The 17592-nt window shown below is 41.9% G+C and overlaps 2 protein-coding genes across 3 annotated transcripts in view; one reads left to right on the forward strand and one right to left on the reverse strand.

The window, feature by feature from the left end:
- The window catches only part of kdrl (kinase insert domain receptor like), a 193954-nt gene that overhangs the window by 119875 nt on the left and 56487 nt on the right, over positions 1-17592 (reverse strand). The window contains exons 5-7 of the mRNA XM_059976939.1: positions 9023-9182; positions 5951-6090; positions 4395-4557 (exon numbers count right to left, since the gene is read on the reverse strand). Of these exons, the coding sequence (XP_059832922.1) occupies positions 4395-4557; positions 5951-6090; positions 9023-9182 (463 nt within the window). The remainder of the gene's footprint in view (positions 1-4394; positions 4558-5950; positions 6091-9022; positions 9183-17592) is intronic.
- LOC132398030 (general transcription factor II-I repeat domain-containing protein 2-like) overlaps positions 1-17592 on the forward strand; it is a 96299-nt gene that overhangs the window by 17824 nt on the left and 60883 nt on the right. Inside the window, exon 2 of one of the 2 annotated variants that reach the window (XR_009513510.1) lies at positions 11189-12275. The exons of the other annotated variant lie outside the window; for it this stretch is intronic. The gene's annotated coding sequence lies outside the window, so the exon portion shown is untranslated. Of the gene's footprint in view, positions 1-11188; positions 12276-17592 lie in introns of those variants that run through there. 2 annotated transcript variants of the gene reach the window in all.

A 17592-nucleotide genomic window follows, 5' to 3' on the forward strand; every position in this document is an offset into this window, starting at 1 on the left:
ACTTCAGAGTATTCGTTCAAAAAGATTTTCCTGGAAAATTGAACTACTTTCATAGAAAGTCTAGCTTTTCATCAGTTTGAAAATATTCTACACTTTACTGTTTTCACAATTTTTAAAAAGTTTACATATTTCATTAAAAACAGCATAAGGATTGAAATGTTGACCAAACCATTCCTGATTTTTTCTAATGTCAATATGCATGGTGATGTGTGCAGGTTAAACCAACTTTAAGTTCTGTATTACTGCTGTTTTCTACACGCAGCCTCTTGCCGGATGGGCAACCTACAACTCATGGTTCATATTCCCAATTCGTCATGAGAAACCCCATGAAGAACTGCTAGAATTAAAATGAAGAATTGAAATCCTGATGAAGCGCCTCAGCCAGAATTGGTGACTGTTTATTACTCTCCATAGGTGCTGTCTGACCTGAGGAGTGTGATAGTTGTTACTTTGGAGTTCCAGCATCTGTAGAATCTCTTGTGTTTATGAAGAATTGCTAAGTGTGGGTTGAGTGATATTCTGCAGGAAGCAAAAAGGCAAAGGTTCGCTATTTTCTGATAGGTATTTCTTATTTCTTTTCCCAAGTAATCAATCCATGAATTCTGATTCTGCCAATATCCCAAAGGTTGGTTCTGATCTAAGGAGGCAAGCTGACCATTTTAATGGTTCAAATATTAAAAACTGCTACGTCACAGCAGATTCTTAGGATGTATTATGAACAAAACAATGTCCAACGCACCCAAAGTTAAGGATTAAAAATGCTGGAGAATCGAATACTTTATTATTCAAGCAGCCAGTAATAGTCAAGCACTGCATGTTTGCCAAATATTCATTTTCTCATCTCTGTCCTGCAAAGCACAGGGAAGAGGAATGAGAATCAAGGGAGTAGTATGGCAGAGGCAACCAAAATTGAATGCCACATACGGTGACAGTGCCACCACAGAGACATGAGACATGTTCTTTACTTAGGCTCGTGGCATAGGCGTTCCTATTTGTTCAGATAAAATTTTATACAAGTGAATTAGTATACAGTACATGTTGCATATTTTTCCCTCTTCTACATCCCCAGGAGCTTCTGTATGTATATGTGTCGTACACATGAAGAATTCATATCTAATTAAAAGAGTTAGGCACAAAAGGAATTTTGATAAAATTCAACAACATCGCAGACAAAAGCTGTGTGCAAATGTTGCAATCTCCAGGCTGTTGCTTTTCTGATCTATGGCATTAAATCTGTCTGTAGTTCCCCGCCCTGCTCGTTGCCTGCCGACTGCGCGAGGCTGAATCAGACTGTTTGCAACAAAACATCCCACTCAGTAATGTGATGGGTTTTCAGCTACGTAGTCCTCTGACATAGAAAGCACTTATTCCCACTTGTGTAATTCTGTTGTCTGTGATACAGCTCACAACATGTCCTCATCACCTCTGGTCTACAGTCTTATGTTGGTTCTCAGCTGGCATCACAATGATTTTGAAGTTCGCCTCCTTCTTTTCAAGATCTTCCCTGACTTCACTCCTCCATCCAGAACGGTGACCCCTCTTCTCCTTAGATTCGGCTTCTTGCTCTTACCTGTTTATGTTTCCTGCAGTTGTCTGCTATCTCTCTGCAGATTTGCTCCTCCAATTCTCGCTGACTATTGGGTGGTCTATAATACAACCCCATTAATGTGGTCATACCTTTCCTGTTTCTCAGCTCCACCCATATGGCCTCGGTAGACAAGCCCTCTAATCTGTCCTGCCTGAGTACTGCTGTAACATTTTCCCTGACTAGCAATGCCACCCCACCCACCCTTCATCCTTCTGCCTCTATCACGTCTGAAACATCGGAACCCTGGAACATTAAGCTGCCAGTCCTGCCCCTCCTGTAGCCAAATGGCTACAATGTCATAATTCCATGTGTCAAACCATGCCCTCAGCTCATCAGCCTTTCCCACAATACTCCTCACATTGAAATAGACACACCTCAGATTATTACCACCACACACGACCCTTCTATTTGTGACTTCGCATGAACCTTTAATATCATTTATTTTCACCCCCACCCCTTGTAGTTCAAGTGTAACCCATCTCTCTTGTACAGGTCTCACCTGCCCCAGACGAGGTCCCAATGATCCTGAAATCTGAAACCCTGCCCCTGCACCAGTTCCTCAGCCACGTGTTCATCTTCCAGAGCATCCTATTACCCTCACTGGCACGTGGCACAGGTAGCAATCCTGAGATTACCACCCTCGAGGTCCTACTTTTTAGCTTCCTACCAAGCTCTCTATACTCACTCTTCAGGACCTCCTCACTCTTTCTTCCTACATCATTGGTACCGATGTGTACCATGACATCTGGCTGCTCATCCTCCCACTTCAGAATGCTGTGCACGCGATCAGAGACATCCCTCACCCTGGCACCCGGGAGGTAACAATCCATCCGGGAGTCTCTGTCACGACCACAGAACCTCCTGTCTGTACCTCTAATTATCGAGTCCCCTATCACTACTGCTCTCCTCTTCTTCCCCCCTCCCTTCTGCACTGCAGAACCAGACTCAGTGCCAGAGATCTGGCTTCCCCAGCTTGTCCCAAATAAGCCATCCCCCCCAACAGTATCCAAATCGGTATACCTGTTCTGGAGGGGAATGGCCACAGGGGAGCCCTGCTCTGCCTGCCCTTTCCCCTTCCCTTGCCTGATGGTAACCCAATTACCTGTGCGCTGCTCCTTTGGTGTAACTACCTTCATGAAACTACTATCTATAAACTTCTCATTCTCCCGAATGATCCGGAGGTCATCCAGCTCCTGCTGCAGTTCCCTAACGCGGTTTATTAGGAGCTGCAGCTGGATGCACTTCTTGCAGATGTCGTTGTCAGGGACACCACAGGTCTCCCTGACTTTCCACATGCTGCAAGAGGAGCATTCCAACATCCTGCCTGGCATTCTCTCTATTCTAAACGAACAAAACAAAACTTACTGGAACCTACCCTCGCCTCTGCCTGTTCATGCTGAAGCCCATTGAGCCAAAGCTGTCCCAGTCTGACTCAGTCCACTCCAACAGTGGCCGCTGAATATGACAGTCTTTTTTTTAAACCTTTGGTGCTTTATGTCACGGGCCTGCGCAGTCCAGCCTCTTTTCCCTGATCAGTAAAAAAAAGGCTTCTCTCCGAGATGCCTTTACTTCTTCACTCTCAGCCTCTTGCTTTGATTTAAAAAGACTGTTGAAAAATTCCTCTCCTTTTTAAACCTTTGGCGCTCTGTGCCTGCACAGTCTAACCTCTTTTCCCTGATTAGTAATGTTATGATCCCAGCCCCCTCCTTCGTGAGAATCGCAAGAGCACTAGTTGAGGTGGGGTCAGTAGACCCAGGAAGTGGGAGAGAGAAAGACGTGCCGAATGGACACAGGAAATGGGAGAGAGACAGACGTGCCGAATACCGCGTTCCACCGGGAGGCAAAATAAGGCGACATTGACTATTGTCTCATGGAGACCACATGAAAAGCCCTCGGGCAAGGTGGGCTGGTTGAGAGAGAGATTGCATCATCCCAACCTGATTGACACCTGCGACCCCGTGAGGAAGTATAAAGGAGGGTCTGGGGTGGGGGGGACAGCCCCTTCAGACGCACCAAGAAGACACGATAGCGATCCCGTCGTAGCGGGAAGCCACGTGCGTTAGATTCCTGGCTTGGAATCTGTGGCTGGAATCACGGAAAACCGCTTTTAACTAACATCGGGGGGGGGGGGGGAGCCCGCTCCCCTGATTCAACTGATGCTTCATAAAGACCCGGCAAGTTTTTCCTTTTCTCACCAATCTCTCTCTCTCTTTCGCAACACGTGAAACCCAGCGATTCCCAAAAGGCTGAAGCCTGCAGACTTCTGAGTGACTTTTATATTTCCAATGGACAATATATTATCCCCTAGACAACAGTAGAGCTTATTTCTTAATGATGATTATTACTATACCCGCGCTTTAGATTGAGTATTGACAACATGCATTATCTGAATGTTTGTATTAACCTTACTTTTGTGCCCCTTTTTAAATAAAAACGTTTGAAAATAGTGCCATCAGACTCCAAAGGACCTCTCTATCTTTGCTGGTAAGTTATCCAGTTACGGGATACATAACAGTAAAAAAATGGCTTCTCTCCAAGATGTCTTTACTTCTTCTTGTTGACCTAATCAAAATGAATTGAAAACCATCCAAAATGATGAAAGGCAAAGTTTACCAAAGAGTTCTTAGAAGCTGAAGGCTATTGGACATTTTAAAAGCAGAGTCAGAGCATAAAATGGTTTATGTTCCTTGTTGTTTTCTTGTACAATCAACAAGCCAGATCTGTGTTATTCACTGAAACCCTATTATTCAAAATTTTTTCCAAGGTATACAACTTAAATGTAGTTGTAGGATTTACAGTTACTTACCAATGACAATTACTCTTGTCTTGCTTTCTGATATATTTTTATTACGGACTTTGCACACATAGCTTCCTTTGTCACTGAGCTGAATGTTCTTCAGTGTCAGGATGCTTTCATATGTTCTTCCATTGTGTAGCCTTATATTATTAATTGAAACAGATCGATTTGTCTGCAAAGGAAAAGAGTTATGCCTTGTCAGTCATTGCACAAAGAACATTGCTATTAAAAGATGCAGATAGCGTCTATTTCTGATAGCACTTGAGGAATAAATAATGCATAGTTCTTGTTGAAGCAATTCCCTAATTTCACCCCTACAACACACTCCGCAGTGTTAAATCACAAATACCTACAAAATGCAAAGTAGTTATCCTCTACTCCAGCATCACCTTACAAACCTTAATGCATGGCCTAGGTACTCCAGAAAGAATTTGAAATGGGTTTAATATCACTGGCATTTGTCATGAAGTTTGTTAACTTAGCACAGCAGTACAATGCAATACATAATATAGAAAGTAATTAAGTCAATTACAGAAAGAATATGTATATTAAACAGTTAGATTAAAAATGATGCAAAACAGAAATAATAACAGAAAGACCAGGGCTGAAGTGCTTCATTTTTACTGGGTTTAAATCTTCACCAAACAGCACTGTGGAAATTGCATCGTGAGGAAGAGTTCATGAAGGTGATTCTCAAGTGCAATTAACAATGGACAATAAATGCAGGCATCGCTAGCTTTCCTCATACTGTGAAAATGAATAAGTAGGGGAAAGAATCTGTTCTTGAACTGAAGAGGAAGGTAACCATGGAATAGTTTTCACTCTCTCGGACAAAGTCAAGTCAAATTAAATTTATTATCAAAGGTCATCTGTGTCAGCAAATGCTCCCTTGAGATTCATTTTCATGAGGGCGTTTAGAATAAAATAAAGAAATAAAATAATTTATTAAAGCTATCCATAAACAAATACTAACAAATAACTATGACAAGTTGGGCAAACTTTTAAAAGTAGTGAGATTATGAGTGATTATCCTTCAACATGAGTCTGTAGATTGTGGAATCAGTTCAGAGTTGAGGTATGTGAAGTTCTTCACACTTGTTTAGGACCCTGATGGTTTTAGGGTAATTACTCTTCCTGAACCTGATGATGTGGGTCTTAAGGCTCCTGTTCCTTCTGCCCGATGGTATAGTGCATAGCTTGGATGATAGGGATCCTTCATGAGGGAGAAAGTAATGGCTGGTCAGTAAGTTTTCTATGAAAAATCTAAACAGAGTTTTGGTCTGGTGCAAGAAAATATAAGTTGAAGTCTGGAAATGTCTGATTGTCTTACTGGCAAAAGAATGTTACACCTGTTTGTAAGGCATTTCTCTGCTAACTTAATGTGGCTGTTAAACAAGTTTATGCAAAGCTAATTTATACTTTGAGTAGTGGGCAGTGGAGGATCCGGTGAAACTGTTCAAGGAATTCATCTACAAATAGTAGTGGCAGTAACATTGAAGATTTTGTACTTATAAAAGGTATCGTTTAGTTGCTGAAAGTGCTTAAAGATACAAACCCAAACTCACCATTTTGGTGGGGTAATCCCATTGAAACTCAGGTCTGGAATTCCATTTCATCTTTGCCAGACATCTGATGTGCAGCTCGTCACCCACCAGCACCTTCATTCGTGCACTCATATTAAGCTGAACAGAATCTGCTCCTTCAACTGATGACCGAATAAGACACATCAGTAAAGCAAGGCCCAGAAGCAGAATTACCTAGCATTTATGATTGGTTTCAACCTTCTTCTGAAATTAGAGTCCCAATGCCAGTAAAGGAACGTGACATTTTCCATTGGTGTTATGTTGCCAATTGACTTTTTAAGTTGCATTTGAAAATGCTGTTTGAACTGAATTGAACAAGCAGATGTGGATGGAGACAGGGGACTTAATTCTGCTAAGGAAGGGCATTAGAGGAACGGAATTTGATTCCTCATGTTCCAGATAACATCAAATTAAACCAGGTCCAATTGGAACATACTAATATACTGTGTAAAATAAGGTTCCATCCATTCTGCCTCAACATTATGACTTTACCCCACTCCTCAAAGATCATTCCCTGCTGGAATTTCTTTTCTTCATAGACGGACACTTTTCAGAGAGTTTTCCCTCAGGCCGCATTTTGCAGCTACTTTGGTGAAAACTCTAAAGCAAGTAAAAATTCAGCTACAGGAACCTGAACCAGGAACAGGTATGCTGGAAGGACTTAGCTGTAAAGCAGCATCTGTGGAATGTAGGGAGAGTTGGGGCAGGGATGTCTCAGATGGGTAAAATCGGGATGACCATAGGGATAAGCTGTGAACAATGCTATCTAGTCAGTGAGTGAATGGGAGCAGTTAGAGAATGAGAACGTAAAACGAAGAACAGCACAGCATTGGAGAGGCCATTCAGCCCATGATGATGTACTGATCTCAATGCCAATTTATTTCTAAATACCCTTTTCCTGAGTATTATCCACATTTCTCCATTTCATTCACATTCATGCATCTATTTAACATCCAGGCAGCATCTTGGTAAGCCTCTTCTACACAGTCTCCACATTCTTCTGACCAGAAATGCATGCAATCCCCAAGTAAAGTCTAAATAAAGTTTTATATAGATGCAGCATGATTTCCTCTCTCTTATTCTCAACACCTTTAACGATGAAGGGAAGCATGCCATATATGCAGACCAAATGCAGATTTTCTCTAATTCAAATGATTAATCTGCATTTTATTTTTCCAATATGAGACCATATCATGAACACTGAATACAGTATACTAGACTGGGAGAAGTGCAAGCGAATTTATCATGGGCATAATGAAGGTACTCCAACAGCTATACTTTATTAGTAGTCTGAGAAGAATTGGTATGTCACCAAAGACTCCAGCAATTTTCTACAGATGTACAGTGGAGAGCATTCTGACTTGTTACATCATTATCTAGTATGGAGGTGTCACTGCACACGACTGTAAAAGGCCTCAAAGTGTTGTAGACTCAGCCAGCTGCATCATGGGCAGGTGTTCCCTCCATCAAGGTCACCTTCCAAAGGCCATGCCTCAAGAAGGTGCAGTCCATCACCATCCAGGACATGCCCTTTTCCCATTGCTACTGTCATGGAGGAGGTACAAGAACCTGAAGTCCTAAGCTCAACCTTTAAGGGACAGCTTCTTCTCCTCCTCCATCAGACATCTGCAAGGTCCATGACTCCTAGAACACTCTCACTATTCCTCTTTTTCACCATTTATTTATTTTCATTGGTACTGATAGTAATTTGTTATGCTTGACCTGCTCTATTGCAACAAAATAGTATATTTCATGACTTACGTCAATGACTATAAACCCAAAGATGAATTACTGCTTCATCTGGTCCTCAGATGGTTTAACAGGAAGAGTAAAAGGACAAGTGCAGCACTGCCCACAGTTTAATGGAAAACAGTTGAGAAGTGCGGGTGGTTGCTGAGAATGGGGAAGTGGACCAGGGAGTCATGAAGAGAACGATCCTTGAAAAACGATGAGAGGAGAAGAGGTGGAATCTCTTTGAATGTGATAGAAGTCGTGGAAAATGGTCTGTTGAATGCGGAGTCTGGTGGGGTGGAAGATCCAGTGAAATTCTATCCTTGTTCTGTCCCAGAGCTGAGGGTGAGAACAAAGGTGCAAATTGCCTTGAATGCATTGCTAATATTGTGAATTCTGGTGAGGTAGCATCCACAGAGAGAGAATCACTGTTAACATTTCATGACTTTGATCAGGGATGTCATTGATCTTGATCAGAACCTCATTTGGTCCCTCACACTCTCCAGACATCAAATCAAGTTTAATTATCATTCATCCAGACATAGATATAGCCGAACATGACAGCGTTCCTCTGGGTCCAAGATGCAAAACTTTCAAAATAGCTAGTAACATTCAAAATAATGAGCAAAATAATTGAAAACAGTGAGCAATGAACCATATTCACTTAAAAGAACACATATATGTTGCCCAAGACACTGAGCGACAATATCCGACAGTTAATGGTACAGTCTCCCAGCAGTGAGGAGATGCATCCAACCTAGCCTGTTATTCCACTGCTCAAACACATAAGGGCAGCACTGACAGGAGACATCAGCCCTTACACTGTAAAGCTTCCACGTCTTCTCACCTGGTCTGCAGCAGCAGGCAAGCCCGAGGCTTGAGGCTATTCCTCGCTATAACCAAGGCAACCATGTCATCTGTCCCACCACCAGACAAGGGCAGCAGGCCTACGGCAACAGAGTCTTGTCTTTCATATTGCTAGAGACATGTTGTCTTTCCCGTATTTCTTGTTTTTACCTCAGATTTTTAGTATCATCAATATTTTGCTTTTGTTCTGTCTGGACTCTATGACCCTTACATTTCATCTCCTGCCAAGCTGGCAACAATGACACTGTCATCTCTTGTGTTTTGATTAGGTCCTCTCCCACCTGCCCCTTTTTGCCCAATCAATTAAATACCTGACCCAATGTAATGTAACTGAGTGTTGTCATAATAAAATCAACTGGGTCTGTAACAAAATGTCTGTCATGCCATCTGCTCTCAATGAAATCCAACAAGGAGTCAAAATAGCCTTATTAATTTCGATAGACTAAAAGTTCTCACCTTCTATGAGCATCATATAGTGGGACGTGTAGGTCTGATTATCAACAATGGTCTTGCAATCCAGCATGCCATGTCGAGCACGTTTAGGATCTCGTAAGATAAAACCTTGTTTAGGATCCCATATGGTATTTTCTTCATCGGTTTTAAATTCAGTGTCTCCCTGCATGAGGCAAAAAAATCATCACTGTTATAATACACAATAATTTCAGTGGTTACATTAAGGCATCCAGTTTATATTTGCACTAGGTATGTAATACTTGTATATTCTCAGTTCGCTGTTTGCTGTGATGAGTGTGTTTTTGCCTTTTGTACCAGACACTTATTGATCAACAGGATATTCAGTTTTAGTGCATGTTACTTGGAAGATATTCAGTAGCATTGGCTATGGAAGTGGTTTGAGTAAAATATACTTTTCATCTGTCTCTGTCCAGAAACGAAAGATGAAAAACAACTCAAGATCAATTGTTTCTCGAATTCTGTCTTTAAACGATTTTTTCACAATCACAATTAAGTGTTAGAGTTCTAAAGAGCGCTGGTTTTGTTCATATTGATCAGATTACTTTCCTTTTGTTTCTGACAAATATGATAGTTGTTAAGATTCAGTTATAAAAAGATGTCTTTTCCACATACGCAATGTTCTTAACCATACCCTCATTTCATATCTTTTAGTTTTCTACTGAACCACACTATTTGTGCTTTTGCACCTTGTGTTAAGCAATCTGCTTTCATCAATGCTTCTTTTGATTTGTATCATATTTTTCATGAGAAAAAAATCTCTCCTTCTGCCACTGATTTCTGTTATTCTGAATAAAAATTAACAACCTTAACTTTGCAGAGTCACCAACCATACCCACATAATGGATATCAACCTCTTGGTTTCTGTGGAACAGCTCTACTCCTCTTTTGTGTACTTTGACCTTGATAATTCTTTTACATTTCTTTTTGAGGATTAGCCACAAATGCAAAATACGCCACTGAATGCAAATATTTTTCCCATACTTGTGGGCTAGTGTAGATAATATAAGATCGGAATTGGCCAACTGGAATATAAAATCTGCTCTCTCATTCAATCATAGTGGATATTGTTTTCACCTCTATTCTCCTGCCTTCTCTCCATAACTGTTAACCCCTTACCAAGAATCTATCAATCTCTGCCTTAAGTATACACAATGACTTGGCCTCCTTAGCCTTCTGTGGCAACAAATTCCCACAGATTCAGAACCCTCTGGTTGAAGAAATTTCTCCTCATGTCAGTTTTAAAACGACGTTCCTTTGATCCCAGACACTCCTACTAATTGAAACACCTTCTCTGTGACCACTCTCTCCAAACTTTTCACTTTCCAGTAGGCTAAAAGAGGTATCTCCTTCATCCTTCTGAATAGTGGACAAAAACATGCCTTTGCTAACTAAAACAAGCAAGATAAACTAAAGGTATAGAAGCTCATCCGTTGAAAGTCAGAAGCTATTATCTATAAACAAAGGCAAAGAGATGAGCAACTTTAGATCTCCTACTTAAGTTTGACTCATTATTTGGTATAATGGTGAAAAGACAATATATATCAATTTCTTATACAGTCTATATATATGTATACTGTAATTATAGCCTACTATGATTTTAAACATTTTGCATGTCAGAACCTTTTTTAAAGTGATATAACATCAGCCAAAGAAAGTTGACAGAATAATGATACACACTCCCTACTAGTCCCAAGTGAGATGAGTTTTTTTTTGTGTCCTTTCAGCACATATGAATTGTTAGCCTGTGGTCTCATCAAATTCACAGTGAGTATTTAAATCAAAGCTTCAATATCTTTGGTATATCTTGCTTGCTTTACTTAGTAAAAGGAACACTTTTGTCAACTGTTAGCTCAGAAGGAACAGGGAACAATACTTGCAACACACACAAAATGCTGGTGGAACGCAGCAGACCAAGCAGCATCTATAAGGAGAAGCACTGTCAATGTTTTGGGCTGAGACCCCTTGTCAGGACGTTGGGTCTCGGCTCGAAACGTCGACAGTGCTTCTTCCTATAGATGCTGCCTGGCCTGCTGTGTTCCACCAGCATTTTGTGTGTGTTGCTTGAATTTCCAGCATCTGCAGATTTCCTCGTGTTTGCTTTTTAAACAATACTTGCAGGTAGTGCTAAATTACTTCCATTTGTTTCAGACTCAGAAAGAAATGAAGAGACGCATCACAGAGAGTCGCCATGAAATGGACATAATAAAATTACACAAAAGCACAGAAGAATGAATTCATGTCAGCTCCAAAAAAGGAAACCTACACTTTACAAACAAATTTTTCAAATGTTTGAGTGTTGTTATAGCCTGAAAGAACCTTGGATAGTCTCAGCTATGGACTATGTAGTGATAGGCTGAGAACACATGGTTGGTGTTGCTCAGAAAAGATCTGGTCAGCAGGTCTTGTTGAAGAAATGCATCTGTATGTGTGATTTGCTTTACTTATGGGTCATGTGAACTTCAGCAATGTGAGTTTTGATGAAGTGGGCTTTTAGTGTGATTTGTACATCACTGTTCACAGTTGCACATCTGGACACACGAATATGTAAACCACACATGTGCAAAGAATTCTGGAAATAATTTGACAATCTTCGCAAGCCTGACAGAATGATTCCATTCAAATGGCAATTTTGTTTTCATACACTTCTTGTGCGTAGAACATGAAGGTTCCATGCTATTCTAAAAAGCTTTGTCGGCTTGGGAACCATGCGTTAAGTATGCCCTCTTTGCTGACTGGAAGGCTGCACAAAGTTTCTCAGTGTTATTTACCAACATTGCTTTGAGAAAAACCCACAAGAGGAAAAGTCCAAGCAGATTACAAGTGCATTTTCCTGGAGCAGAGGGTGTGTATAAAGTTCGCAAAAACTTAACGCTTAGTGGAGGATGTTTGTGAATGGCCCTGTCCCTTACTCCTGTAGCTTCCTTTTACGTAGCAGGATGCAGACAGCTTGTCTCCATGTTACGTTCAGACACGGTGACACGGGAACTATCCCAAGTGTCTCTATCACTCATAAACACGCATACACTGAAGAGGGATAAACTGAATTACAGAGTTTTACATATGAATGATTTCTTTTAATATAAATATACCTCTGTAAATTCCATTACTTCCTTCATCAGTGAGACATTACAGCCCACAGATGTTTATGTCATCTGTACAGTTCTTTGGCTAAAATTATACAATGATTCCAAATGATTATCTCTCAAAATTAATAACGGAAGTACGAAACATCCATGAATTGTTACACCACTGGAGCTGTCTTTGGATGCAATAAACAAGTTATATTTAAATATGTGTTTTTAAATAAAAATAACACAGTTCCAGTATGATAAAAGGAATTATGAAAATCGATAAAAATTATAAACAAATGTCTGATGACTTGCACAGAGTACTAAAATAGGGCAAGTCACTAATGGATTATAATGGAAATATATAACGGCGTTGCTAATAAGAACTTCACATGAGAGTTGAGCAATGAATGGAAATGGAATGATGCCTGACCATTGGAGGAAAATAGTAAAACAATATATGAGAAAAAGGCATAAAGCAGCCATGGGATTATATAGAGGCACATTTAGTAATGGGCATCTCAGTAGAGAGAAGTAAAATAATGAGCGGAATCAATGTGGTTTCTTTCTGGGAAACCTGATATTGATATTGTTAGTAGAGAGCCATGTCTGATAGCAGTGGAGGAGAGTAAATTATGGAAACTTAATCATGTTTTGATTTAACATATCTTTAGTATTTCCAAATAGGACATTGATCAAAAGAAATAGAAGTGAATAGGGAATCCTCCGAGGAGGCTGCAGTCGAGAAACTTGGTATGATTGTACCTGAGGCCTGCCGGGATGGAGGCAAAGTATTTTAGGGACTGATCATTGGGCTCTTATTATACACATTGATGGAGTATGAGACTTATTGACAAGGAGGAAATGCTGCTGAACATAGATCAATGCAAAATGATGTGTGTGCAGAAGGAAGGTAATATGCAGAACACAAGGTAAACTATGCTGGATACTGTAAACTATCCCCTGGTTCATGAAACAATGGGAAGCTTTCCTTTTAGTACCTTATCTAATCTTTCATGATCTTGTGATGTCTTTGAGGAGGAGAACATCTCCAGGCTTAGCTTATATGTAATACCTCTTTCTTTAAACATTTCTGTAAATGTCTTCTGGATCCTTTGCAAGATCTTCAAATTGATCCTAAATTTGGGGACCAACACTGGATACAACAGTCCATTCATTATCTAGCCCATGAATTTATAAAGAATCGATGTTATCTCCCTGGTTGGTCTACCACAAACTAACTGCATGCAACAACTTTACTACCAGTTTTCAATGAATCACTTTAATTTTATAGGCAGAAGAGATATACTGGAATGATTCAAAGAAAGAGGGATATTAAACATAAGCTAAGCTTGGAGATATTCTCCATACCAAGATAATAGTTCATGACATTTTTCAACGTTCATTAAGCAGGGAGTATTTATCTGAATATGAGATGAAGAGTCCATTTTATTTTCCATGAACCGATGTCGTATTGTGTCCTTGTAAAAAGGTGAAGAGGGTTTCAAGTAAATCTTTCAGCCAAAAGATGGCCCTCTGATTATTGTATGAGACACTAAGCTAGTCTTGTGTGAGGTCAATGATTGCTGTGGAATGATCTTGCCATTGGAGAGGGCATATTTAAAAGGAACAGAATACATATTTTGAATAACATTTTGAAGGCAGTTATATTTTGAAGAGAAGTTATATTTGAGAGAAGGTAGCTTAAAGAAGACCCTGTGGATATAACAAATGTTCTGAAGGTTAGAGGGACTTTAATACCAGCAATGTGTTTTCTATCATCAAAACATAACAGATTGAGGCTTCAATTCAAGTTCAAAGGAGGGAAAGTGAAGCATATTAAAGCAGCTATACACAGAGGATGACAAATATATGGAAAAGTGTACGTGTCTAATGAGACACTAGAGGTGAAGAATGTTGAAAAAGTCAGGAATAAACTAATTGTTTATGTGTGAGACTGAGGAACTAAGCAATACAACAGGTAAAATGATGCATGTTGTTTTACGAATGCAAGGCCGTTGTCCTGCCTTCGAATCTTCAAAGTATATCCCATGTAACTCTAAATTAATATTTATGGGATCATTTAATGGATGTTTGTTCTTTTATTCAGTTAAACAATGTACTATTTTACAATGCATGCCTTGCATTGCTATATTCAGTTCTCTCTGTCATCTTCACTTCCAAAAACCAAAGACCATGGTCAATTGAGAACCAACATTTCATTTTCCATCTGGCTATTTTGAGCTCCAACATCCCGTTCAGCTACCTCATGTTATTAACTTTCTCTATTTGTGTTAGAACGGTACATTTCTGCTGTGCTCTGGGATGCTCATGTGCACAGGCCATGTGCACACTCTGACCATCCCAGGTCCCAATGAACATCCATAAGTGGCTGTGGTGCAGGAGGGCGGAGAGATAGGCTCAGTAGGAAGTCCAAGATGCACATACGGAGTCCAGTCCTGAAAGTTGCCTGTTGTGCAGGAATTCACCTTTGCACGTAGAGCCCTCACGGTGCGGAGGAAGACAGATACAGTTAGTCGGGCAATGGTGCTGGATCGAGAGGCTGGCAGGAGATTTCCTAGAGACGCAGTTTTCCCAAATGCAGTGTGCTTTTGATGTGTGGGTAATCAGCTACTCCACAGTAAGCACACATGTTGCTTCTCCACTGACACTCATGCTCTTGGGGGTGGCGGCGGAAGGGTTAAAGGCTACCTGCATTGTGTTCTGGAGGCATTGATGATGTGTGTTCTGTAGCCTACAATGTTTCTAGGAACAGAACAGAGGTTCTGGCTGATGGTCTGGATGGTTGTTCCATTAGAAACTGGTCAATTCAAAGAGCCATTTATGGATGTCCGCTGGGGCCTGGGATAGAAAGAGTGCGTGCATGGCCTTTGCATATGAACATCAGATAGAACTATGAGTCTATCCAGTTCCTCTTTATTGACTCACTCACCAGTCCTCTCATCTTGGGTTACCTCTGGTTCACCACTCACGGTCCTCACTTTGCCAAGTTATCTGTTTCGCTGCTGAATTGGATGCCCACCTGCCAGAATACCTGCCTGCAACTTCAGCTAACTTGATGCCATGATTCCATGGAGATGGAGGGAACTTTCAACCTCACCAAGCTCCCACATGACCTAGCCGTCACCTGGTTTCCATAGCAAGGAGACCAGCACCCTGCCACCTCACAGACCACACAACTGTGCGATCGATCTCCTTCTGAGCGTTATCCTTCCCCGAGGTCATCTGATCTCCCTCTCCTTGCCTGAGATCTAATCCATGACTGAAACACTACAGCACAGCTTCATTCACCCATCCCAGTCCGCAGCTTGTGCAAGCACCTTCTTTGTCAAAAAGAAAGATGGGGGTGGGGGTTGTCCCTGGATTGACTACCATAGGCTCAACAAAATTACCATTAATCTCTCCCCTTGATGGATAACACATTTAAAACACTTCCCGGGGCCCAGATCTTCACCAGACTGGATCAATGGAGAGCATACAACCTGATCCACAGCAGCCAGGGGAATCAGTGGAAAATTGCATTCCTAACACCCACTGGTCACTACAAAGACTTGGTGATGCCTTTTGGACTTTAAACCAGCCATTTTCCGAGCCTTTATCAGTGAGTTCCACCAAGACATGCTACAAAGGTACAGTATTTGTTCATCTACCTCATCTTCTCCAAGGACACCCATGAACACATATGTCATGGCCATTCAGTCCTTCAGTGTATCCTCGAAAACCAGCTGTACCACAAGTTAGAGAAATGGCAGTTCCACACTCGTCATTTCCTTCCTGGGTTATGTCCTTTCACCCCATGGCATAACCATAGACCCAGAGAAAGTGGTGCCATTGTTTAATGACCCTGATTATGCTCCATCAAACAACTACTGCGCTTCTTGAGCTTCTTCAATTTCACCAGGAATTACAGCCAAATCGCTGCTCCTCTCACTTCCCGCACCAAATCACCTGACCTCATGTAGAACTTGGTCAGCGGCCGCAGACCACGCTCTCATGGAACTCAGGAGACCCTCCACCACTGCTCCCATTCTAGCCATCTGAATGCCTCCGGACCTTTAGTGGACACATTTGGGCACTAGGGCTGTCCTTCCCAGTGAGGACAAGATGGGAAGACACACCCATGTGCCTTCTTCTCATGCAAATTCAACTCTACACAGTGGCGTTATGGAGTGGGAGACAGGGAGGTACTCTTCACTAAATAGGCCTTGGAGGAATGGAGAGACTGACTGAGAGGAAGTGCCAAGCCATTTCTGATCTGGACTGACTACCTGAACCTCATATCCATACAACAGGCTCATCAGTTCAACCCAGTGGTCGCTCTTCTTCGAGCAATTCAACTTCCTCATCTCTGACCAACCTGACTCCAAGAACACTAAGGTGGATGCCCTGTCACGACAGTTCAACCCAGCTGAAAAGGAGACTGACCCTCAGCCCATCATTCCATCCTTCCAGATCCTTGCACTAGTCATCTAGGACCTTGAGAACCAGATCCTCCAGGTCCCACTGCATGAGGCTGCTCCGGCTGACACACCTTGACAACCGTCCGTACATGACAGTGGCCATGCACTCAGAGGCATGCCAGTGGGCCCACCAGTTATCCGTCTCCAGGCATCCAGGTGAATGATGGACTCTGGAATTTCTGTGACGCCAGTTCTGGTGGCCGACCGTAATCACAGATGTACGTACGTCAGTTGATTGCTGCCTGCCCTCAGTGAACTCAGTCCAATTTCTCAAACCAGTGGCCTTCTGGGCTCCTGATTACCCTACTGGTCCCACATCGCCATGTATTTCAACACAGGTTTGGCACCATTTAGATGAGGCCCTGGTGATCAGGACTGTGGTGGACCAGTTGTCATAGGCGGCACGCTTTATTGCCCTCACCAAACATTTGTCAGCTGCTGAGACAGGCGATCTCCAACATATAGTTCACCTCCACGGGTTCCCTCATGGAATTTTATAGACCAGGGCCCACTGTGTGTCTCCTGCTTTGGCAAACCTTCTGTTCCCTCCTTTGAAGCTCAGTGAGTTTGTCCACTGGCTAACATCTGCAGACCAACAGTCAATCTAAAGGAGCAAACCACCAAGTGGAGAAGTTTCTGAGATGCTTCGCTGCCTCTAATCCTTCCATGTGGAAGAAGTATTTGTTCTGAGCTGAAATGCCCTACAATCTACACACCTCCTCTGCCACAGATATGTCACCCTTCAAAGTGCTTCATGGCTTCCAGCCCCTCCATTGATCCCTGTGGAGGAGCTAACAGTGGAGATCTCATCCAACAGGGGCCCTGGTTCACCAATGCCCGAATGCTTGCAAGAGGGCATGGAGGGCCATCTTAGTTGCCAATAGCACCTACTGCCACCAGGCTAACCACCATTGGTGCCCAGCCAGATGAGTTTGGCCTGGGGACCGTGACTGGTTGTTCACCTGAGACCTGCCCCTGAGCACCGACTCTGGCAAGCTCTTAC

Source organism: Hypanus sabinus, chromosome 8, assembly GCF_030144855.1.
Source record: "Hypanus sabinus isolate sHypSab1 chromosome 8, sHypSab1.hap1, whole genome shotgun sequence".
In the NCBI taxonomy this organism is placed as follows: Eukaryota; Metazoa; Chordata; class Chondrichthyes; order Myliobatiformes; family Dasyatidae; genus Hypanus; species Hypanus sabinus.